Source organism: Thalia democratica, chromosome 1 (genome assembly GCF_965202585.1).
Source record: "Thalia democratica chromosome 1, ktThaDemo2.hap1.1, whole genome shotgun sequence".
Classification (NCBI taxonomy): Eukaryota; Metazoa; Chordata; class Thaliacea; order Salpida; family Salpidae; genus Thalia; species Thalia democratica.
The window spans coordinates 47,897,144-47,923,062 of NC_139165.1; the positions used below are offsets into that span (position 1 = coordinate 47,897,144).

Genomic DNA, 25,919 nt, shown 5'->3' on the forward strand with positions numbered 1-25,919 from the left:
GAAAGAACTTAAAAAATGATCAAAAACAAGAATTAAAAAAAAAAAATTATATCCTTACTTGTTATATATGAAGAAGATGATTGACACTATTTTAAGTTTACATAAAATTTGACACAAGCTCAGGCTAGTTTACATTTTATAATTTTTGCAATATTGTGGCTATTTCACATATTTTTTAAAACATTTTATTTTAATTTTCTAAAATATTACTTTTATTTTTAAGTTTTTCATACTTTTGACTGATTAAATCTACTTAAAAGTTTTGTTTTGTAATAAAGAACCACAATATTTTTAATAATTTTAAATACTTTTCCTTAAATATTTTACTAATAAACTTTATCTAGTTTATGTTTAATCAGAACATTAATTTTACTTTAAAGCGTAGAAATTCTTTGTAATATTATTTGTTCTTATTCACTTTAATTTATTATACTGTTTCGATTATTAGTTTTTTTTATAACCTATTTTAATTCTTCTTTTAAGAATTACTAATTTTAAAACTATTATTTCCAACTTATACATTTAGTTTTTTTGTAATTATAAATGGAATATTCTAAGCTGAATAAGTGTGAAATTGAAAGTCATCTTTCAGAATGTTGGAAATTTATTAAAAAATATGAGTATTTAAGTGAATCCTACATAATAGTAAGTTTTAAATTAGTATTTATAATAAGTAATTTCTATCATTACAAAAAAAAACATTTCTAATAGTCCAAAAGTTTATGATCACAATGTTTTGATGTAAATTCTGTGTAATAGTTTATTTCTGCTTAAAACTTAAAATTGTTTTGTGAATTTAGTTTTTAAGTAAGCATAGTATACAATTTTTTTAGATCGTTCAATAAAAATATATCATACTTTGGTACTAAATTTACAGCTTGTTTTTTACAAAGGTTAATTATATTTATTTTAATACAATTTTCATACAGCTAACACATGTGAAAAACTATATACTTATGTTTTATAAAGTTAGAATTTATTTTTCCTAGCAATTTTTCACTGAGTCTTTATGGGAGAAAATTCCACCAGAGTGGGCTACAGCATTTAAAAGTTTACCTATTGAAAAAATAAGCAGTATTTTGCAGGAAAAAACGTTAGTTTACTTAAAACACTAAAAAAGTTACATAAACAACCTTACACCTATTTTTAAAAATTTCAGGAACTCAAACCTTGTTCTTCCTGCATCTTTTATTGAATTCAAAAAGCTTTCTAGATCACTTTCTTTAAAAAGAGGTTTTTTATTTAGTTATATATACATATACATAAAGTTCTGTGATGTTTATTAATTTATTCTCACTAAATTGAAAAAAAAAAGTTACTTCAAAATAGTTTAAGAATAAGTTCTAATAATTTTGAAAATTTTACTAAAGTTATACTCAATACAAGATTTCAAAAGATTTTATTTGTCAAATATTTTCTATTACTAATTTATTTTTTAAAATGCAACAGAATTAGTTAAAAAAGTAATTAATTAAGTCTATTTAAAAAAATATTAATAAAAGTTTTTATTCGTATTTTCTACTACATTATATATACATACGATTATATTGAAAATTTAGTTGCATAGATGTTTTATTTGAAAGTAAGGTTGATAATGTTTTTTTACTGCAAGTTTTAGATAAAAAATGACTCAATAATTGAGTTTTTCCTTTTTATAATTTAGACTATGCTAAATATTGTACTTTTTTTTACACAAGGTAATTATTGTTTTCAGACAAATCTCTTATATCATTAGAAAAGTACAACAAAGCTTTCATCAAAAATGTTAAACCTAAGAAGCAGCATGAAATACAAGAACTTTCTTTAGTTAGTTTTGCTTTCAGTATGATAGACCAGTTAACTAAAGGTATTTAAATATTTTACTCTAGTTTAATAATGTTACTTGTATACTAAATTTTATTTTTTATGTTAATATTGTTGTATTGGTGTGTAAGATATTAAAGTTAAAACAAAAAAATATATATTGTTATTCTAGGAATACTAAAATTTAACAGTTTTTGGGTTTGTTGTTCTAAATAAAAAATCTCAATTAATTTTTTTATAATAGTTTTTTTTTAAAGAATGTGTTTTGAAGTGAAAAATATAAGGAAACTAGGGTACATATTTTTCTCTATAAAGTTTGTGTTTACCATAGTTAATACACACAGGGTTGCCACTCGGTCAGGAAAAGTCAGGAAATCAGGAAAAGTCAGGAAAAATTAAAAAAAATCACATAAGTCAGGAAAAGTCAGGAAAAAATGGGGGGTTTTGAAAAATAGTCAGGAAAAGTCAGGAAATTTAATAAAATTTAAAAAAGAAAGTCAGATTTTGTCTGTTTTAATTTACAAAATTCCTTGTTTTCCAAAGCCTTCAAATGGTAAAAATTAATTAAAAGTCCTTTAAAGTCAGAAAAAAAATTCCAAAATTTTCATAGAAATTTACAAAAATATTTAATTTTATTTCCAATGCCTTCATCTGGTATAAATTAGAAAAATATCCTTTATAAAACTGCAATAATTTTCTATTAACATATTAAACAAGTACCCTACTTGAACAAGCAGATTTTGTAAGCTTTTTAGTATTGATGGTCTGTAGCAAGGACACTTCCATAGTGAAACTGTGGTATATACACAAAAGTTTATCTAGCATAATTTTAGAATCAAAGTGTTTTTTGTTTAAGTAAATAATTGAGTTCTTTATAACTAAGCAGTTAGTTTAGTATTTTATGTAACAAGTTTTTTCAAAAATATAAAGATGACAAAGTTCCTTATATGTTGTTAGTTTACCTAGATACATTCATGCTAGTAAATGCTAAAAATTTGTGTCTTTTTTCAGACAAGCTGTGTTTTTAAGGTAATAATACAAGTATTTTGCTGATAGAGCTGTTTATTACAAACATCAATCATACACAGATGGTTTAAGTGATGTACTGGAAGTTTGATGATAGAATTCAGCAAAAAACTGTTGTTTTTAACCTGTATTAAAACTAGATTGAAAGCTTTATATAGTTTCAAGTGTTCGATTATGTATTTTAGAATAAGTTTAATTTAAGAGTTTGATTTAGAAAAGTCAGGAAAATTTTGGTAAAAAGTCAGGAAAAGTCAGGAAATTTTTCTCATCTAGATGAGTGGCAACCATGTACACAATAAATACTCTTTTAGTATTTCTGCCAGTTTTATTATAGCTATTTTATTTTTTGTTATCTTCGTAAAATTTTTACTTAACTTAATTATTAAATTTTCTTTTGGTATAAATAACAAACCTTGATAAATTTGTTTATAGTATTGCAGTTTACAAATCGTAGCATTTTTCTTTATTTTTAAATTTTTCTTTCTTTCATATTTTTTATCATTTTTAACATTTTTAGTTTAGCTAGCTTTAACATAGCTTGTAATTTGTTATTTGCTTTACTGTTTTTATATTAAAAAGTTGTAAAGATTTAGCTCCTTAATTTGTTTCATTGGACTAGTTTTATGCGTATAAGTATATTTTTTGTATAAAGTTATTTTACATTGCTTAGGTAAACTCAATTTTTAAGTATTATAAACTTTAGTTTGTATTTGATAAATAATAGTTATTATCGTTTTTATTTTGTAAGAGTTTAGTTTGAATAAATTAGATTTTTTTTAATAATTTTATACTAGTTTGATATTTTAATAATTAGATTATTCAAATGCTGATTTTTTTTCCAAACCAGTTGTAGTAATTTTTCTGTAGTACTATAGTATATTAAAATATATTAGTAAAATATTTCATAAAAATGTTTTCAAACATTTTGGGCTAAAGTAATAATACTTTACAGCTGATAAGTTCAAACTACAACACAAGAAATTGTAATAATGTTATAGTAAGTTTTGAGTTTAACTTCATTATTCTAGTTTTTTTGTAAGGTTTAAAAAATTTTAAAGTGTATTTAGACTCTTTTTTTTAAACGGATCAAACATATTTCTTCTCTTTTAGTAAAACAAAAAAATTTACTTAACTATCTTGAAAAGGTAATTTAAAGTTATTTTTTACCCTAAAAATTATTTCTAAACAACCTTAAAATTTTTTTATTTGTTGTTAAAAAATTCTAATTCTCCAAATTACAAAAACTTGAAAATAAAAAGTTCAACTAACTTATAGTTTTTTTAGAGTAAATAGAAACTGATACAATTTTTCACTTCTTAAAAAGTATGTCACTATCACGCTCAATTTTTAAAGATCTATAAAATAGCTTAAAAAACTCAGGATGTAGGTTCAGGTAGAGGCCACTTGTCGAGGTATTTGTCATTGAATTATGATTTAGAAGTTATAGGTGTTGAAGGTCAAGAAAAATTAGTACACAAGGCAGATGAACTTGATGAACAGATTATTAAAAAATTGAAAGTTGGTTTGTATTTTTAATTACATAAAATGTACTTTTGTATCTCTTTTCTACTTAAAAGACTTAATCTTATATTTTGTGTTTAAAAAAATCAAAAACTATTTTTTCTAGCATTTAAGAATAAAAGAAAAAGAAGAATCTAAACAAACATGTTTTAAAAAGGCCAGACATGTAAGCAAATACATAGACATGTCAGAATCTAAACTTTTACTTGAGCAGTTGAGTATTGAAAATTTGAACAAAAAACATCTATTAACTGGGCTTCATGCCTGCGGAAATCTGAGTGTTTTTATGGTGAAAAACTTTGCAAGAGACAGTAGAATAAAGTCTTTGGTTTCAGTGGCATGTTGCTACATGAAGATGGTAGATAAAGATCAGGAAAAAAGTGGCTTTCCCATTTCTGATTATATGAAAAATAAGGATGCCAGTCTCGGTTATAAAAGTCTTGAACTAGCCTGTCACTCAAATGAAAACTATCAACTAAGGTTTACTGGTATGTAAGAAACTACTTTTTAAGTTTGCCTGTTTCAATATTTGTATATTTTGTTGTCAGTTATTTTAATGAATCATGTTTTTAACTTAAAAATTAGTACTAATACTTCAAAATTTAATTTTTATTAGAGAATGTAAAGAAATTAAAAGTTCATTGCATGAGAGCGACATTAGAAAAGTTGATTGTTGATAATCGTGATGAAAAACTTAAATGTTCAAAAATAGTTTGTTGTAGAAATTCTCACTTATTAAGTACAACTGAGTAAGTAAAATTTAATTTAAATAATTTGTTTTGTTAAGGTTATAAGTTTTAATAAAAACGTATGTTAGAAAACAGTTTTCAAGTGTTTTAATAATTTTTTGAAAGTTGTGTACCTGGAATTTTTTAAAGTTATTTTTTTAGTTAAAGCTTTATAAGCTCGTAATAACATTTTATAAAGTTTCTAAATAATTATTACTTCGTACAAAATTTTTATAATACTAGCGTTTATTAAGTAAATAAAATGAAATTTAAAAACTATTTAATATGACTAGCTCGGAAAACTAATTAATTTAAAACGCCATTGTAAGGTGTATTTCTTATTATTCATACTTTACTATAAATATGTTAAATAACGAGTTTAATTTTAAAAAAAAAACTTTAATCGAAAACTTTATGTATAAAGATATTAAATATTTAAGTGATCATAATTGATATATATATATATATATGTTTTTTTTTGTTATTATTTGATACTTGTCAAACATATAGCTGTTTCAAGTTTTTTTCTTGAAATTAAATAACTAAACTTTTAAAACTAGAAAATACTTACAGATACGTCAACAGAGCTTTGAAAAACCTGCGCTTGAAAGAAGCGAGCGCAGAGGAAATAAAAATGTGCGAGTCACTGATGACCAGGTGGAATGACGTCACGACTTATTTCACCTTGTCACTGCTGGTTGCTCCCGTCATCGAAACTGTTGTCGTGCTCGACAGAATGCTCTACTTGTTTGAACAGGGTTTGTGCATATATTATTTCAATAGTTTTATTTCGTTGTTATGATTTATGCTTGTATAAATTAAAAAAAAAATAATACCTTTTTTAAATTTAATTTGGTATTTGTTTTATTTAAAAACAAGCATACTACTTTTTTTAATGACTACTTTTAGACTAAATTTTTCTTTAGTCTGAAAATAAACTTTAAATGACAATCAATTGATACCATTTGACTGCAAATTAAACAGTTATATTTCTTGTTAAAATATATATTCATTTAGATACTTGAAAAATTAAATTGCAGATTCACTGATTATACTACATTTTCTATTTTTAAAAAACTAAAATCTGTGATCAAGTTTATTAAAATATTTTTTTTACAATTTTACAGGTTTCCACCCAAAGTTAGAGTGTGTTTTCGATCCAGTTTTGTCACCTCGGTGCTTTGTTATTATCTGCAACAAAAACGAAAAATTAGACTCAGATAGTTGATATTATTACTAGTCATTTTAACATTCGTGTTTATTTTAGGAAATTTTGGTGTTACAGTAAATTAGGTGTTTTGTAGGTAATTGTGTGTTATAGAAGACATTTGTTTTTGACTGATTAAGACTTACAGAATTTTAATTATTTTTAAACATTTTGACAAAACTTACTAACTCAGTTTCTTTGAAAATTAAACTTACTTCTTAAAAACGTTGTGATTTAGTAAAATATGATTCTTAAACAATCGTTTAAAAGCTTAAAATATTTTAGTTCCTTATTTACTTGAGTTACTTTAAACATAAGAATTTTTCTTCCATTACTGATACTTTATTTTTAAACACATAAATAATTATTTTTTGACTATTTTTTTTAAATATTTGGTTTAGTAGTTTTTATTAAACTACTTAAAACTATGAATTTTTGATACATTTTATTTTTAGAAATAAAATTTTAAAAGTTTTATTATAACTTTTTTTTAAAGTTTAATTGTATAATTATAATATTTAAAAGAAAAGAACTTTAGTTTTTTTAAGTTTTTAAAACTTTGAAACGAAACTTAAACCTTAAAGTTTTTTAAAACTTTGAAATAAACTTAAACCTTAATGTTTTTACATATGCTTTTTGTTATATTTTTTTAACTTAAAATTTAATAGGATGTAGTCTAGATGTAAAAACCTGTAAATTTATTTATTTTAAACTAAATGTATTAACATTTTATTCTAAAACATTGTAAAAAATCGAAGATAACATTGTAACTTATAAACAATTGATAAAAATATTTACCAGTTTTATTTTCTTCAAAAATTCTAAAATTAAAAAACAACTACTCAAGACTAACCAAAAGTAAATGCATATTCTAACGTTTTATTTTAGCATTTCAGTTTTTTTTAATAAAGTGTAACAGTTGAAAAAAAAATTTACATATATAATATTTTTTTCGAAGTTTCCACAAAAAAAATATTTTTACACAAATTAATACTAATTCTGCATTTCAACTCTTTAAATTTTATCTATACTTACATTGTTTAAAATGGATTATATATTTTCAAAACTAAGTAGTAGATTACATTTTTCTAAACGGTTATAGTTAAGTTTCAATCTTTAACTGAAGTCAGCTTAAAAACAAATTAGTATTAATAGTAATCGTTGGAAGATCAATTTAACAGATTTTTAATAAATAATTAGAACAACAAACTACCATTGAAACAAGATTAGTCATTTTTGACTTGTATTTCTAGAGTTAACTCTTCAAGGCTTTGGCTTTCAGTGTTTACCATTAACGTTTATCCTTGTTAATTGTTGCGCAAACTGTTTTTATTTAAGTTTGTTTGTTGTCTTTATTAGCTTTTCCTGCAAATTAACTCGAACAATTGGTTCACAATCTGTTCTCAAAGTTCATTTTCAATTACGTTGATTAATGTCCTCTTGATTCTATTCATATATACCTTTTTATGTTAATATGTTGGTAAAATTTTTAATTCAAGTATGTAAACGCATAAATGTTTTCTACTGCTGCGTTCGTGGGAAATATTACATTATATTTGTGTTGTGAGATACTAATTAAGATGATATTAATTTTTTTGCATCATGAACCTAGTAATCAAAACAAGAACATTATGAAACTTAATTGTAACGTGCTAGTATAACAAAGTGATAGCGTTTGCTTATTGTTACAGCTATAAAATTAATTATGATAATAAAGTAGTTTTTTTGAGTAATATTTTGAATAAAACTTATTTGTTGTGTTAAAACAGTAAAAACTGTTTTCGTTACTTAAGTATAAAAAATAAGAGTAAAAACTTCATACCTAAAGTTAATAAGAGCATAAAATCAGCTACTGTGACACTTTACCCAGATTTTTCCAGAGCGGATTTTAAGTGTATTAACGGATATTTGTCAAGTATAGATTGGAAATTTATTTATGATAAACCAGAGAAATTACAGGAGTTTTATAATACATTTGTTAACATTAATAATCTTACAGTCAAAAAATTTGTACCCTTGAAAAAGAAAAATAGAAAACGTAATATATATCCTTCTAATTTAAAAAGGCTACTGAAAGAAAAGCAAAAACTATACAAAAAATGCAAGTTAGATCAGCAGATTACTGACAAATACAAGCTAGTTTTAAAAGCATACGAAAAAGCTGTAAAAAATTTCGAAATACAACATGAAAAAAGTTTTTGTCAAAAAACAAATTCAAAAAAAAATTACTCTTTTGTAAAATCAAAGCTAAATCTATCACCTTCCTTTCCCCTTTTACTTGATGAAAATAACTTACCATTAACTTCTGACTTTGATAAAGTCCGTATTTTAATAAATCATTCCAAAAATTATTTAGTAAAGATTATGATGATGAACATTTTAAACTTATTGATAAAAGTTGTCCTGAAATGCAGGATTTTTTTATTAGTAATAATGAAATAATTGAGTCTCTAAATCATTTAAAAGATAGAATACTCAGAACAGCAGAAAATATACCTTTGTATTTTTTAAAACAAATTATTTGCTCTCTCATTTTCCCAATCTCGTTAATTTTTATTTGCTCTTTAGCTATATCTTTCATACCAAGGAATGGAAAATATCTTATACTATACCAATATACAAAAAAGGAAACAAAAATAATCCATTAAACTACAGACCAATTTCACTAACTAGTAGCTTTTGCAGATCTTTTGAACATATAATTTCATTAGAAATACTTAATCATCTTTTCTTAAATAATCTTATTTCTCCGAAACAACTTGGTTTTCTTCCTAAACGAACTTCCTGTATTCAATTATTGGATTGCCTTCATTCATGGTTAGTATCTTTTTTTACCAATAAATCTATCAATGTAATTTATACAGACATTCTGAAAGCGTTTGACTCTTACCTCAAAACAAAATTAATAGAAATCTAGTTGATTGGTTTAAAGAATTTCTTCAGAAAAGAACACAAAGAGTAGTTATCGGTAACACGTTCTCAGTATCCTTACCAATTTTTAGTGGAGTTCCGCAATGATGAGTTATTGACCCACTTTTATTTATAATTTATATAAATGATTTAGTCTCAGAAGTTGATTCTAATAGCAACATTAAGCTTTTTGCAGACGACACAAAAATATTTAGCCAATCTAACTTAGTTTTACAAAAATCTTTATATAAATCTACCATTGGTTAAAAGAAAGGAGATAAACCTAAATCCAAGCAAATGTCATGTTTTGAATATTCACAGAAGTACACCTATTTCCAACGTTTGGGTTTAAAATAAACAATGTAATCTTACCTAAAACTGAAGTATTTAAAGACCTTGGAATTTTTATTTCAGATAATTTAAAATGGAACCATCACATTAACTATATTTACCGTACTGCATCAATTTTATCTTTTCAAATTCTAAAAAACTTTATATCTACGGATTTGGTAATTCTTAAAAATTTTTACCTAGTTTACATCCGTCCTAAGATGGAATACAACACATCTTTATGGTCTCTATGTTCTATGAAAGACATCAACCAACTAGAATCTATTTACAGAAAATTTACGAGATCAATCTTTAATCGGTGCAACATTTCATTACATCTTACATAGACAGACTAACAAAGCTTAATATAAAAACTTTAGAGTACAGAAGACATGAATTTGATCTTATTACTTTTTTTAAACTGATTAACAATGAAACTACTATTGATTCTCAAACTTTATTTAAACCTTATAAAAATAATTACTCACTAAGAGGTAATAATAGAAAATATACATGCAAATATCATTTCAAAAGCAAAAGCTAGTTAAAACTTAGGTATCTTGTTTAATTTGATAATAAGTCTGTGATGCAACCGAAAAACAACTTGTCTCAACTAAACTTTTATTAAAAATATTCTGTTTTTCGTATATATAAACTAAACCAACATTTAGTTTTAGGTTTAATTAACACCCCTATGAAATAAATTCATGAGTTCGTAATTGTAAGTAGAGCGAGTTGTCCTTTAGATACACGTTTCTTATGTACGCACTGCTTATTGTGTACGAACTTCTTAACTGAAAAACGCTGTGTTCAAAATGGTACTATTTTAATTGAAAAAACCAACCTAAAAGTAGTAATAAAAAATTATTTATATATTATAAAACAATTCATACTGCAGCAGGTTTAAATAGGTTAAATGTAAAGGACAAAAAATATAAATTTACAAAATGTGTATCAAATCCAATACTTAAAACAAACGTATAACAGTTTATTTATAAATTCAAAAATAATAAATAGTGCAATTTAAATTTGCATACCTTATGATTAAAACATAAGAATAAAAAATATTTAGAAGATCATACAAAATTTAGAAAAGCGAAAGTAATAAACAGTAAATTAACATTAACATAGTCCATGATTGAAAATAAATGTAAAAAGCGGTATTAATGAAAATAAAGAATTTTACGACTGAAATTTATAAAGAAATAAATGCTTTTTAAAACATGTCTGTTAGTCTAACTTATCGTTTGGGTTTAGCGGACACTAATCCGGGTTCGCCTAAGTGACTTTAGATTTTGGTAGCGATGATAAATACATATAAACAAAATAAATAAAAAGTAAACTTTTAAAATCAATTAAAATTTTAAGTACTCTATATAAATCTATTACTGTCAACATTATTCTTAACTGTTGTGTTTTCTATCTATACAACAAGCTAAAAAACAAAAATAAAGCTAAACTATAAGTGAGCAGGACTAAAACTTTATAACCCTAATTTAGCTTTTTTGATTAAACCTTAATTAGTATAAGCATAATATATGTTCTAAAAAGCCTTAATTATTAGAAATCATTAACTGAGTATACACTAAGTAAATTCTAAAGGTGTAAGGAAATACTAGTTAGGCTTAAAAGCTCTGTTGTTTGAGTATAAATTTACATACATATAAAAATACTCAAGACTTTTAATGATTCCTATAACAAACGTTTTTTTGTTACTATGGTTAAAATTTTTGTTTGGTTTTGGAGTGATAGTCATTTGTAAGCTTTAGTGGCATTCAACATGTTTTTATTAGGCTTAATGAAAGTAATTATAGACCAAAAGTTCTTATGTACGCTCTGCCTGTTCAGTACGCACTTTTGCACTGTTTTCAGAATGTGTACCTAAGTGGCAGGTTACTGTATTATCATCTTTTATACAAAACAGTTTAGTTGTAACAACTGTTGTATATACTTTAAAAGTAGAAAAACTATGGCGTAGTAATAAGTAGTTCAAATGAGATAGTTTTTTTAAGCACTTAAAACTTATCTACACCGAACTACATAATTTAAATGTATTATTAGACTTGTCCTGGACATGAATTTAAACTGTATCCTGGTGTATGACTCGATAACCAAATGGTTTTTCGTACACCAGGTCCTTGGAACAAATATTTGAGCGCTTTTTTTTTTCGTTCAATAAACAATAGTGTAAAAAGTACTTCCAAAATATGTGAAAAAAAAAACTAAAAGTAAATATAATTAAAAGAAGTTTTTTTTATTTTTTAGCTTAAAAAGTAACAATTTAGTCTTTAAGTTTGTGAAACTCTTTCTTAGATATTGTTATTCTCTGCGATATAAAACTTGTTTTAATAAAAAAGTGCTTAATGAATCAAATATATTTTAAATTATGTTTATATTGAAAATATCAGTTGCTAAAAACTAAGACCATAGTTTTTTGTAACAAAATTAACGTTCTAAAGACTCATAACATCTTAACTGGCTTTAAAACAAATATAACTATTTTAGTTTCTAATAAAATGTTGAAAAAACTTAAAGTTTGTTAAAATAAAGTTTTAAATTAAACCACTATTTCAATTACGACCATACGATTTTTACAATACCTCATGACAAGGACTAGAAAATACTTTTTTTTATATATTTATATACTATATGTGATCGTCTTAGACTGAAATTAAACACTAAGATTTTGTCTTATAAAATATACTAATACACTAAGTCGGTTTTAAAAACGATCCATTTTTATTTGCTGTAATATACCGAACACATCTTAACATAAGAGACTGCTAATTAAGTTTGGATCTAAGTATTTAAAAGAAAAAAAGTTTTAAAAATTGTTTAGTTCCAGTATTCTTTTATAAATTTAAACCTTTTTCAAAAATATTGACAGAAGGGAAACCGCCAAAGAAAACATGCAAGCGTTATTTTAACTGCAGTCAGTGGTATATCTTTTTTTTTGAAATCTACGGAATAAGCTACCTAACAGCTTAACTCATTTCAATATTGAAAAAATTCACAACTACAAACTACTTAAGTGTTAAGTTAGAATAAAATAGTTTTTTGATAAGTTTATTCAGTAACAAAATACAAATAACTATTCAATTATATTATAAATACAAATATAATTTAAACAAATACAAATAGCTATTCTTTTCAAATACAAAACTGTTTCTATGTCCTTAGAAATAAAGTTTTCATTTTCAAAAATCCTTTATAAATATCATCCCCATTTTGTTTTGTTAATTTTAAACAGTAACATTAAACTTAAAACTAAGATTGGTAATTAGTCTTTATAAAAATCATAATTAAAGTATAACATTAAGTTCCCGTTATTTTTAATTATTTATCATTTTACTGTTTAATTTATATTAGTTTGTACTTTTGAATAATTAAACATCAAAAGTTTTGCTAATTTTTATACTAAACAACTAATTATTATAAGTTTTGTTATGATATCCTGTTTTGTTTAAGTTTCTTGTTATTTTTTGTGACAAATCAAAAGCATTAAAAAAGAAACTTTAACTCTAATTTATGGATTAAAAGGATTAAAAATGATTTTATTCTAAAAATATATTCTAAATTTAAACAAGTAAAACGTAAATGTAAAGTAGTGCCTTTCCACGATGTTTTTTTCTAAAATCTTTTAAAATTATTGCTCATCTCAATAACAATTAGTCTGTTTTAGAACTTTTTATTAAATTTTGTAAATTTTACAACAACAAACAGTTTAAAGTTTTCTTATAAAATCTTTTTTTTTTGAAATAAAACTTGCTCGAATGGACTTAAATTTGAAGTCCTGCAAATAAATTTCAATTACATTTAGAGCTCTATAATTTCAGTTATGTGAACTAAAAGTTTATTTCTATGTGAAGAACATGTTTTCTGAACGTTAGATAAATTGATTAAATTAACCCAACGGCCTACGAGCACAGGCTCCAAATAATAAAAAAATGTACACTTTTGTGTTTAACTTTACAACTAAATACTAGTGAAATCAGTTAAAAATAAGTAATATAAAAGTTATTTAAATGGAGTTTTTTGATGCTTAACGGTACATAAAACTCGTAAACTGGATAAAACTATAATGAATCTAATTATATAAAACTAATAAAATTAAAAGTTTAATAAATAAAAAATGTATGGATACTTATTAAAAATAAAAAGTACAATTAATGTTGAGAATTTTTTTATGAGTCTTGATGTGGTTAGTTTTAGAAATAAATTAATGAAAAATTTAATAGCTAAAAAAAATCAAATATATTTTATTGACACTTATTAAAAATTCATATCATTTTTTTTAGTTATGTTTGAATAACTTAATTTTTGTTAATTGATCCAGTGACAGAAGTTTTTTTTTATTAGACTTTTATGCAGGGCATATCATTCAATAATAGTCTTTTTAAAGTCTAGTCGATAAATGAATAAAAAGTATTAAAATCTAGTAGTTATATTTCACCAAAAATTTATTATACATGCAATTTTGAATTGTAAAAAGAAATATTCTATAAAAATGTCCTGGACAAGACGTTAAAAAGTATCAGTGGTGTGCGACTCGATAACCGAAAGGTTTTTTTGTGCACCAGGTCCTAGGACCAAATACTTTAAGCATATTTTTTAACGATCAATAAACTTAACATTTTAACATATAACCCTAACTTAGTGAACAATAAACAAACTTTTTAAAAAATGGTCTGAATTAATAATATATATTACTAGGATCGGGACAAACAGCGCAAAAAAATGTTGAATACGTCAAGCTTATTACTTGAAAATCTTTCCAAGCTTTTCTAACTTTGGCAGTATACATTTAATAATACTTAACTTTTTCTTAGTTAAAAAAAATTAAGTCAAAGGAGATAAAGAAAAACGCTTAGATAAGTTATATTAAAAGTTTAATTCAAAATTTTTTTGACGCATAGACACCATAGTGTTACTTTTTATCAGTTTTGTAATAAAAATATTGATTTCCTATGTTAATTTCGTCTTGCGTTTAGTGTTGAAAAATAAAGTGCGAAGAAATTTCGAATTTGCAATCGCTTTGTTAAATAAAAATTTATTCATAACGCATCTGCTTTAAAAACTAATTTCATTTGGCCAGAAGTTCAATCTAGGTTTAAAATATCAAGTATTTATAACATTTTTACAGTCTTTGACATCATTAGAATACTTGACACACTATTTAAAAACTCCTTTGGTGAAGCACGTATAAGTATGAAAAGAACATGAATAAATACTGGTTAACTTACTTATTGTTTTAAAGGATCTATATAAATTTAGCATTAATTTTTTTTTTTAAGTCCAGGGAAGAGTCTGCTCACGGGTGGTCCAACAAATCAAGTTGACAACAATTAAGTACAAATTTTAAATCCAGGCAGAGGTGCGTGTTTTAAAAGAAATTTAATTATTCGGATTTCAAACCAAACTGTTTAAATCAGGGTTTCCAAAACTTTATAAGCATAAGGCCCCCTCTTAAAAAAAATTAAAAAAGCTTTGGCCCCCTACAACAAGATTACTCAAAAACCAACCATTAAAAACGCTTAAGACTTTTTTACTTTTTTTGCTCCTCATCATCAACTACAGTATATCTAATTTAAGTTTCAAATTATGGCCTTGTGGCTCCCCCTAATTTTCTTTAAATTTTTCAATAATATCAAGTATTAAAAATGCCTAAGACCTTTTTTGTTTTTTTTGCTCTTCCTCATCAAATCCAGATATCTAGTGTATGTTTCAAACTATCACCTCATGGCCCCTTTATTGCTCATTTTATATCATCAAACAACGAAGTTTAAAAGCTTTCTAATGCATTCAAAAAAGCATTGAAAAATATTGGCTTAGGCTAAAATAAGTTTAAATTATATTTCAAAGAGTTAACTTTAAAAAATTTAGAAAGTTGTATCGATAACTTATATTAAAACCTTATAGCAGCTTTGTTCAAAATTAATTTAAGATAAAATATTTTATATTTTTACTAATTTGTTCAGTAAATACAACTACTTTAAATTAGGTAGTAAAATTTATTAAAATAAATAGAATAATTAAAAAACTTTTTTTCATGTAAAGAATTATATTTTTTCTAAAAACTTTTTTATTATTAGTCTAACGTTACATAAACTTCAATTATAATTAAAAACACAAAAACTTAAATTTAAAAAATATTTTTTTTTAATAATCAAAAGTTTACTTAAATAAATATTTTTAAACAATTTGTCAAAAACTTACAAACTATTAAAAATAAAACTGCTAAAATCAAAGAAAATTTAATAGAAGTTAAAAGATGTTTTTACATCAAAAAAATTAAGTGAAGTACACAATTATTTTAAAAACAATTTTAAAATTTTACACATAAAACTAAATTTATAGAAAAAACTCCAAAAAAAATACATCCAACAAAAATAAATTAAAGTACATGTATTTTCGAATTTAAACTACACTTTGTGTCTATATAAAATTTTCTAAAAACTATTTCTTTTTTTATGAGCAATTAATCTAACGCAATGCTTAATTTCCTAGATAAGCTGTTCACTACGGGTGTTCATAAACTATTTAGGCGGGGTCATGAGGTTGTGGCTGGACATGATGAGGTCTATGCAGCCCATCAGGCAGCTCATTTCGCCGCACAGTTGTAAGCTGTTCCACACAGCTAACTTCAGCAGATCGAAGTGGTGAATTTCAGTTTCTTCCAGTTCCTCCCACATGGGAGCGTAGAAATCTAAACGTAAACCAAACATTTGTTTCAAAAGTATTTATAAAATGTGTAGAAATCTAAAAAAACAAAGTTTAAGTACTGCTTGAGAATTCAGAAAATGTTTAGTATGAAATTTTTACTTTTCCAAAAATTTCTCAAATACAGTTTAAATGTTTAACTGACTAATCATTAATCAAAAAAAAATAAAGGCTAGTTGCAAATTTATTTTTCATCGTACCAAGAAGTTTAATTTGTTTTACATTTAGTAAAAAAAAAGTAAAACCGAGAGTCATAATTTAGTTTGAATACAACTAGTTTAATACAAAAAATATTTCAAAAGTTATATATATTTAAGAAGTTATATATACTACTTTAAATGTAAAAAAGTTATTTGTTATCAACATTTTGTAAAAAAACTAACCAATTAAACTAGAGGCTACCTTTTCGAGAGTGTTTGTATAATTTGGATTGGTTATATACCTGTAGTAATATAAAACATTAGTTTAACTTCAAATCACTTACTTAAATATTTTCTTTTAAAAATAAAATAAAATTTAAAAACAAAATATATCAATCGCAAACAAACTTAGTCAAGAACTTTAACGTTTCAATCAAAAGATTGTTCCGAGGCTTTCGCTCTTCTTCGAGAATTTTGAAAGCTTGGGTCAGCCTATCTCTTCTTATAAGTTCCTCCAAAACTGAAATTGACATTTCCGGCGTTTTGGTCCATTGATGACGCTGTTTTGAATGTAATAACATCACTTAAAAATTGAACAAGCTTGTTAAAATTTGTTCGCCATCTGATCAAAGCTAACCTTCATCGCGTGCTTGAAAGCCTTTCCGTGTTTGAACTGGCGCAGGAGCTGGTCGTGAACTTGCTGCTGGTTGCGCTCGTTGTACTTGATCACGTGGTCGCCTTTGTGCGCCGGAAACTGCATGCCTGAAAAAATATTATGACGTGATATTAAGCATAAACACCTAATGTTGGAAACGACAAAACTATATCGTTGATCTTGCGAGTGTTGCCGTTTTTCAAAGCAAAGGAAAAAAAAAGTTTCAAGTTTAATGTTTTTGTAGCTCAACACTAAAATTGTTACATATTATATTATAATTATAATGTTACTAATTACATGAATGGCAATCGTGTACTTGCACATCCACAACTTGTGGTTAGAATGAAACTATTTGTTTTGTTAGTAGTGAACAATTTTTGAAAACATGAATTAGAAAAGTAGTGCGTTTATAAGTGATTTTATTAAACATTAATTACATGGCTTTTAATAAAATTAGATTTGAGACTCAGTATAAATTTCATTTATATAAATGTATTTAATTCTGAATAAAAATAAGTTTTTTTACAGAGTTAACTGCTTAAACGTGTAGAAGACAGTTTTTTTTTACTGTCAATGTTTCCGGAATACTTATTTATTCTATTATTTAACTTAACTCTCCCTTTTTCTGATTTTAAATAATAAAACTGAGTGCTTCAACTTTAAGAATAAACAAGTTTAAGGAAAAATGATTTAAAACTATACTTACTTTAAAGTAATTTATTAGAACAAACCGAGAATTTTAAAAACGCTTTATAATTAAAATTTTGAAAACTAACAAGAGTGTTTCAAGCTGTAAAAAGTGTTAAAAGAAAAAAAAATGACATGTTTAATCTTGCAAAATTAACACTATTTTTTTTCTTTACTTGTTTTTTTGCGTTTTAACATAGTTTGTTTTCAATACAAATAAACAAACTTCTAATGATGGTTGCCCTCTTCCTCTTATCCTTGCCCGCTCTCAACAAAGCCTTGCTCTCTTCAGTCACTTTCTTCTCCATCACGGGTTTTTTCCTCTCACGAATGGAAAGCGTCGTTTTGCAACCAACAGCCAAGTACTTGTCGTCGTCGGGCTGTTAAAAGTTATGTCAGTTTAATTATTTTTTAAAAGTGGTATACAAGTTTTTAAGTTTTTAAAACTTACAAGTTTTTAAGTATATACAGGGTTACCATTCGTTTTTTCTAAAAATTCTTTAGGTTTTCAAAATTTCTTTCAGGTTTTTAAAAGTAAACATTTTTGGGTCTATTTTTAGTTTTAAGTTAATTTCTATAAAAGAAACTGTGTTAAATAGTACAAAAACATTTAAAAGATGCTGTAAAGTTACTTTAAATGTGTTTTTTAATAAAAATGATATTTTGATGATGACAAAAAAATCTTATTTATATGATAGATTTTTTGTGTCAAATTGAAATTTTAGTACTGAAAATGTTAAAACTATTAAAAATTTTAGGTTTTTCCAGGTTTTTTTTTGCCTAAATTGTCGAATTCCAGGTTTTTCCAGGTAAAGTGGCAACCCTGTATATAATAAAAATTTAATATACTTCATAAAATTCATGAGATATAAAAATCATTTTATCAATATGAAGTTTTTATTGTGCTTTAACAGACAATCATTTTTTAGGAAACAAAAATTTTTTTATAGTAACTAACCGAGACACCCATGCACAAAATTTCTTCAGGGTACTTCTTGTAGTTGACTGCTTGGTAAGTTTCGAGTTCGTACACTTTCACATGTCTGTTAGTTCATATGATTTAAGAAAATATTTCAAAACTATTTAAAAATAGAGGTTAATAGTGAGAAAACCTGATAATTAGTAGCCAGCTAAAGAAAGTAAGGTCAGTACAGTTTTTGACTTAAGAAAATATGAAATAACTAAAGCTAATTTACAAAGTTAAAATAATGAAAAATAAAAAGACCTCTTTTATTGTATTAACAGCTTCAAGTTAAAATTATTTAACTTATAATTAATTTGAAAATTTTGAAAAATCTTTAAAAACTTGAAGTTAACTTTTGTAATCTTTGTGAAATCAAAATTATAATTAAGCTTAAAGGCATTGGGGAGGAGGGGGTCCACCTTCATTTTTACAAGTTGATTTTCTTTTGTAGAGTTTTATCTGAGCCCCCAGACATTTTACTTAAAAAAACTCAAAATAACTTTCAAAATATAAACGATCAATTTCGGTGGTGACCTCAATAGGATTCTAATGGAAGGCGCAAACCTAAAACGCAAAAAAAAGCTATATCATTTAAAATTTATCTTCTCCTTTATTTTTTACCAATATTCTTCAAATTTTCACAAAAAGTCAATTTGAAAAAGATTTAATGTAATATTTTTTTAAATTTAACATTTATATTAAAAAACCACCTATTTTTTTGTTTTTTTATTTAAGTTTTATTTTCAAATATCTTTTAAATCGCAACATCAAAGTCTTTTAAACTATAAAAAAACATTTCCTGAAAGTTTGTGGTCTCTTGCTTAAAAATAAAAGAAAAGATAGATTTTTAGTGATTTTTAAAACTCAGAGCAAATTGTACCTAAAAAATTTGCGGTCCATACGTTCGTATCGAAAACTTTTTACAAAAATTACAATATATCAAAAGTTATACAAGATTTTTTAACTCCATAAAAACTGGCTTTGTAGTTTGTACTTAAAGCTTTTATATAAGAGTCAATGTAATTTAACTCCCCTATGCCCTTAAACTGATACAAGAACTCTGCAATTAAACTAATTAATCTTAGTCTTAAAAAACCAATACACCAGTTTGTTTTTATTGCCATTTATTTAATTTATTTTAGCTTAAAATAACTCAATTCGTAATGCACTTTACTAAGATTTTTAAATTTGATAATTTTACAACTATTACGAGGTATATATAGAGTTTATCAAAAGTAGAGAAGCATTAATATTTAATACTTCAAAAACAAATGCTGCTTTTTAAACCTATAGCAGGGATCGGAAGCCTTCTATAGAATCATACCTGATTTCAAAAACTAATATTTTGCGGAACGCAGTATTTTTGTGTGTAGATAACAATTTAAACATAATTTTAGCATTAATGTCTTGGAGAAATATCTATAAATTTAGCAACATTGCACTTTCAAGATTAAATCAACAGCATATTAGTGAGCTTTAGCTGGTGTGAAGTCTTTTAAAGGCCACAGAAGGGTCAAGTTTTTTAAAGTTAATATTGACTCCCGTATAAATGTAGAAACTATATGTCACTTTTAAAAGGATCAGATAACGTAAGTAAATTTCTGAGATAAAACCAATCATGTAAAATTTGTACACAAATGCATATTTATATCAATTTTCTTTTAAAACTAAGAAATTAGTATAAGTGAAAGCCTTTTTTTTTGAGCTAGAGATTTTAATTTTCAGAAGCTATAGCATTAACAGTAATAAACAGTTATGCATTGATTCTGTAATAAAAACACAAATAAAAATAAAAAGTTTTTGTTAAAAACTAGTACCTAATACACACTTAAAATAAAAACAGTTTTATATAAAAATATACTTTTAAATTATAAAGAATAAAGAAAAAAATGTATAAACTTAAAAAAGATTGATAAAATATTAAAAAGAAAACGAAAAATACTATTTGCTTTTTTTATTTATATCTTCCATACAGAGCTTATATAGCAACTTTATAAAATATTATTAACTTTGAGCTGTTATACCTCAAAAATTACTTTTAATTTTATTAAGTTATAGAATAAAAAATATACTAAATAAGACCGACTTGTAAAAACAAGTAAGATCCCTATGGCAAAAATTAAAATGGGGATATATGCAAAGCTGACCATAGTTTGCTAACTCTTTGGCCTATCTATAGCCTAGCAACAAATTGATTATGATTTCTCTAAAATATTTAATCTACTTAATAGTTCATAAAACTACTACATACTTAACATATATGCAAAATAACTGTTTGTCAACTTATAATTAATTGAAATAGTTTTAAATTGTGAACAGCATAATAACCCGTCGAGACCAGCAGATAAAAGTCTTGTGTAGTCGTTGTTAAATTTGATGCTCATTATATTTTTGTGATGGCTGTTAATTTCATACAGAAGCCTTCCCGAAAGCACCATATCCCACACTTTGATAGATGTATCTCCTGTTTGATTATTGTTACGTTGCAGATGAGATTTCAAATTATTAAGAATCAGAAAAATTAAAAAGGTTAAAATAGAGTATACATTTGATAAAACTATTGACATAAAATACATAAATTTTATACATCTACGTTTTGTAATAAAAACTATTTGAAAAATTTTTGAGGACATATTCTATACAGTCAGATAACTTCAATGAGCTGGTAATATTAAGTTTGATGGCAAGCTAAAAATACTTAACTTAAGTTTAGTCATTTTTAAATTATGTGAGCTTGAAAATTAACAAATCACAGCAATTGTAAATAAAATTATAAAAAAAAGTGTTAAATTTTCATGTTTTCATTCAGGTAGTTGTAAGGTAAGATAAAATATGATAAACATTAAATATTCAAGAACCTTTTATTGAAACTCTTTTAAAAAATATAAATTAAAAATTTAATAATAAGCTTGGAAGTAATTAAAAGTTGTTACAATTATTATTTTTATCATTATTACTATTATTAGTTACGATAACTCCAAAATTTAACTTATTAACTTTCACTGTACTAAAAATTCAAGTACATTTGTTCTTGTGCAACCAAACTAAAAAGTAAAATAGTTTTTAAATAACCTGCAGTAAACAGCAACGACTTGTTTGGAAAAGCGAGCACGCAATCGACCTGAGTTTTGTGGTCGACCTTGAACACTTCCTGGTTGCTTCTCGTGTCGAACACGCGCGCAGTGTTGTCGTACGAACCTGGTGTTGATTTAATTTTCAATTACAAAAAGTATTGTAATATATATATATATATATATATATCAAATGCAACGATTAAACGTGAAAAATACCTGTGATGATGCAGTAAGGATCGTTTTTAGCCACGGTACCACATCGAACTTTATCCTGTTAAATTTAGTTGTTAATGTATTTATACGCAATATTTAGATTGTAAATACGAAAAAAAAAGTTTTTTCAAATACCAGCTTTAAACTAAACATTCAACATTAGGCTTAATTATTTTTTATTTACTAACAGTGTGACTTCTGAATGTGTTTAGACATCTTTCATCAACTTTGTCCCAAACTTTCACTACTTTGTCATCAGAGGCAGAAAATATATAATCATCATTGTTGCAAAAATTTGCATACCTCACAGGTCTTTAAAAATACAATATTTTGTTTAAAAACAGATAAGTGCTCATATTATGTTGATACTAAACAAACAGACTGAAATTGATTAAGTTTTTAAGAGGTTTTTAGTTAGGAGTCAAGCTGCAATAAACAAAGAGTGTGCTGTTAATAAATATTATGTAAGTAAGTTAAGTAAATATTATATAAGGTGTATTTATAGTTCGCTTCAAGCTGCTATTTAGTATTTAATTATAAAATAGTTTTAACTTATTTTTAAAATTACAGGGTAGGCACTGGTTTTTGAGAAATTTCTTCCAGGTTTTTCAACACATTTTTTGGATCTATTTTTAGTTTAAAGTTAGAATTAAAAACTGTGTTAGTAGTATAACAACATTTAAAGATACTGTAAGAGCTACTTTAAATGTGTTTTAAAATAAAAAAAAACTTTTGATGATGCGAATTTTTTTAATCTATATGACAGATTTTTTGTGTCATATCGAAATTTTACTGCTTAACATGTGAAGATTGTTTAAATTTCCAGGTTTTTTAGTGATCTTTTTCAAAATTTCACCTTTTTTTAAGTTTTCTCAAATTCGAGGTTATTTTAGCCTTAATTGCCAGATTTCAAGTTTTTCCAAGATTTCCAAGTTTAAGGGCACCCTGATATTAGTAACATAAAGTAGAGAAACCATAATAAAGATAACTTAATTTATTTTTAACTGAGCACTGAGGCTTACTTTAAAGATCAAGTTTAATAGTTAACAAAAAATAATATATAAAAAAATTATGAAACTGTTAAAACTAAACTAATCATGTAGTCAACTTCCAATGTTAAACATTTACTAATTCACAAAAACTAAAGACTTGATTCCAATGTTTGAAAAATTGTAATTTAATAATAAAGTTTAGGCTAGATAGACATTATTATTACTTATTAAGGGCATGTTTAAATTTCTTTCCGACAGAATTTTCTAAATATTGCAAGGAACATTTCTTAAAAATTTAAGGTAGTTATCTCAAAAAACGTAAGAGGAGATAGATTTTTAGTGATTTCTAGTTATTCGTTTTAGTTTGAGCCTCCCGTAAGGTAACTATTGTTGCCTCCGATTTTGACCAGCTATATCTCAAAAATTATTTTGAATTTTTAAAATCTGTAAAACGCATCCTGTAGCTTAGTAAAAACTATATAAAATAAGATCAAATTGTGAAAAAAGTGATTTACCCCCCTATGCCCTTAAATAAATGTTCTGATTCTAAACAGTTTTAAAAAAATTAATTTACTTTTTTATCTATAACTGTACAACTTAACTCGTGAAAACGCTTAAAAATGTTTAGCTAAAAGCTAACTCAGCTTTAATACAACCATTTCAAAAATGTTGTTATTACCGCTTTGTTAGTTTGATACTGTATTTCTATGAACATTGTTTCAAAAGAAGCCAGATAATTAAATATTAAGTTAAATTAGACTTAGCTATATTTAATTTTTTTTAGTAACTTACCCCGTATGTCCTTTGTAAATTTTTGTAGCACTGCTGATAGCCTTCATGTCGGGTAACAGAAGTTTAATTTGACTGTCCTCACCACCGCACACTAAAGACTTGCCATCCTTATTGTAGTTCACCGACCACATCTTGTCTTTGAAGTTGTAGGATCGTTTTTCTTGCCAATTAGTATCGAATACTTTCACCTACAAATTTAATAAATAAACATCATGCTTTTTAACGGTAATAATCCCTATTTACAGTTTAATGATCGAAGTTGTATTTTAAATTTTGTACATAATACCTAAAAAGTTTTTTTTTTCTTAATATTAAATTTGTTTACAAATTATCTAATCAAAGACAAATAAAATTATAATATTTTTTAAATTTTATAAGATTTTTAAAACACCTTATTGAAGTTCTTAACTGTTTCTGCTTCATAAAAAATGTTCTGAGTTTTTAAAATGCTAATACTTTGAATCCTTATAATAATTACATAAGTCTAAACTCTGGATAACTTCATATTCTGTCAGATTAAACTCAAAATCTTCAACTTGATATTATAAAGGATATAAATAAACACTATGCTAAAAAACCATTACAAATAACAGTGTCATAATATTATGCTAAGGTTGAAGTTTCATGAAGATCAAACTTAAATTGACAGTGTACTATATGAGATAAAATGTTTTTATGTCAAAAAAATACTGCTAGTTTTTATCTATAACATTTATGAGTATTGTAATACAAAAATTTAAAATAACTACTTTTTGGCAAAAAAAATTTTTACACAAAAATAAAAACTATTAAACACTATTGAAATTAAAAACTCATAAGCAAAACAAAATATTAACATGATATTTTTTTACCTTAATACTGTAAATGAGATTTTTTTTTAGTTTTTTGTAAATAATTACCAATTTTTTATCAAAAAATATTAAAACAGTTGATTTATTCAAGTAAAAAAAAAACTTTCAGAAAATGACACTGATTTTTTTTTGTTAATACAATGTGTATTTTTAGCTTATTCATAGGTATAAGCATTTACAAAATAATTTAGGAATTAAATTATTAATTGTTAACTGAAACATGATTACAAAATATTTAAAATAAATGAAAAAACAAGTTTTAAATAGTTTGAATTCTTTTTAAAAATTAACACTTACTCTTAACGAAGAAGCAATTGCAAAGTTGTATGGGGCTACAGGTTGGAAAGCTATATCATTAACAGCCCCATTTTGAGGAATTGTTGTTGGATCCTGGGTAAAACAATTGAAATTATATTACTGTAGTGATAAATAATTACATGATCTTTTAAAGATTTATAAGTACATAATTCTATTTATCCAGTATATTTAAAATTTTAAACGAAAGTAACTAAAACTTATTTTTGCAAATATTTTTATAATTACTAAAAGGAATATATAGTAACTAAAAACTGTTTTTACAAAACAGCTTTTCAAGCTCAATATTTTAAATATTTCAAATTTTATAATCGAAAAAAAATATAAAAACTCAATCGTATTTCCAATAAAAAAAAGTTTTTTTTTTAATAAAAGCAAATGTTGATTACTAATTTTAAAATCATTGCAGTATGACTACGTAGTATTTTATGTGCTTTAAAACTATAAACTAATTTAAACTAAATTATTAAATTATATAAGAATAATCAAACTTCAATTAAACTTAACAGATATACTGAAAATTAACAAAGTAATTCAAAATTTAAATTTTAGCTTAAAAACAATTAGTAAAACATTAATACTTTAAAGCAGCTTAAACATTTTTTAGATTTTTCATATAAAAAACTATAATTAAGCTGAAAAAAATACAATATTAATACTTCAGTAAACTAAAAGTATAATAATTAAGAAAAAAGAAAGTTTTCACTTGTACTTATATAATATCAATATAAAATCAAGTTTAGATAAAAAACTTAACTTCAAAATTTTCTAGTATAGATAAATTTTTAATAAGTTAGATACAAAAATTTAATAAAAAAATACTTCATATAAAATTTAAAGTATCATCTTGACAGTGTTCTAAAAACTAAACTCACTCCATTAAACTTCCAATATATATAGTTTGGATCTGTGTTTTTAGTTGCAAAAGTTCCTACAACTTCTTCCAGTGGTTTATAATCAGACATTGGTAGATTATTTATTTAATTTATCT

General features: G+C 24.6%; 2 protein-coding genes across 2 annotated transcripts; one reads left to right on the forward strand and one right to left on the reverse strand.

The window, feature by feature from the left end:
• The first annotated feature begins 524 nt into the window (after positions 1–524).
• On the forward strand, positions 525–6,636 carry LOC145833591 (methyltransferase-like protein 25B). The gene is made up of 10 exons (XM_082940749.1): positions 525–645; positions 990–1,093; positions 1,160–1,233; positions 1,715–1,806; positions 3,782–3,826; positions 4,210–4,347; positions 4,457–4,838; positions 4,967–5,099; positions 5,652–5,836; positions 6,206–6,636. The coding sequence occupies exons 1-10, from the start codon at positions 544–546 to the stop codon at positions 6,304–6,306; spliced, it is 1,356 nt and encodes a 451-aa protein (XP_082796875.1). The 5' UTR covers positions 525–543; the 3' UTR covers positions 6,307–6,636.
• A 9,192-nt stretch (positions 6,637–15,828) lies between these two features.
• Positions 15,829–25,918, reverse strand: LOC145844317 (U3 small nucleolar RNA-associated protein 15 homolog). Its single transcript, XM_082951710.1, has 13 exons — positions 25,804–25,918; positions 24,911–25,003; positions 23,763–23,950; positions 22,167–22,290; positions 21,982–22,036; positions 21,764–21,889; positions 21,020–21,155; positions 18,686–18,770; positions 17,954–18,107; positions 17,023–17,147; positions 16,794–16,945; positions 16,629–16,687; positions 15,829–16,231 (listed from the first exon to the last, which is right to left on the reverse strand). The coding sequence occupies exons 1-13, from the start codon at positions 25,891–25,893 to the stop codon at positions 16,062–16,064; spliced, it is 1,557 nt and encodes a 518-aa protein (XP_082807836.1). The 5' UTR covers positions 25,894–25,918; the 3' UTR covers positions 15,829–16,061.
• Position 25,919: the final 1 nt, after the last annotated feature.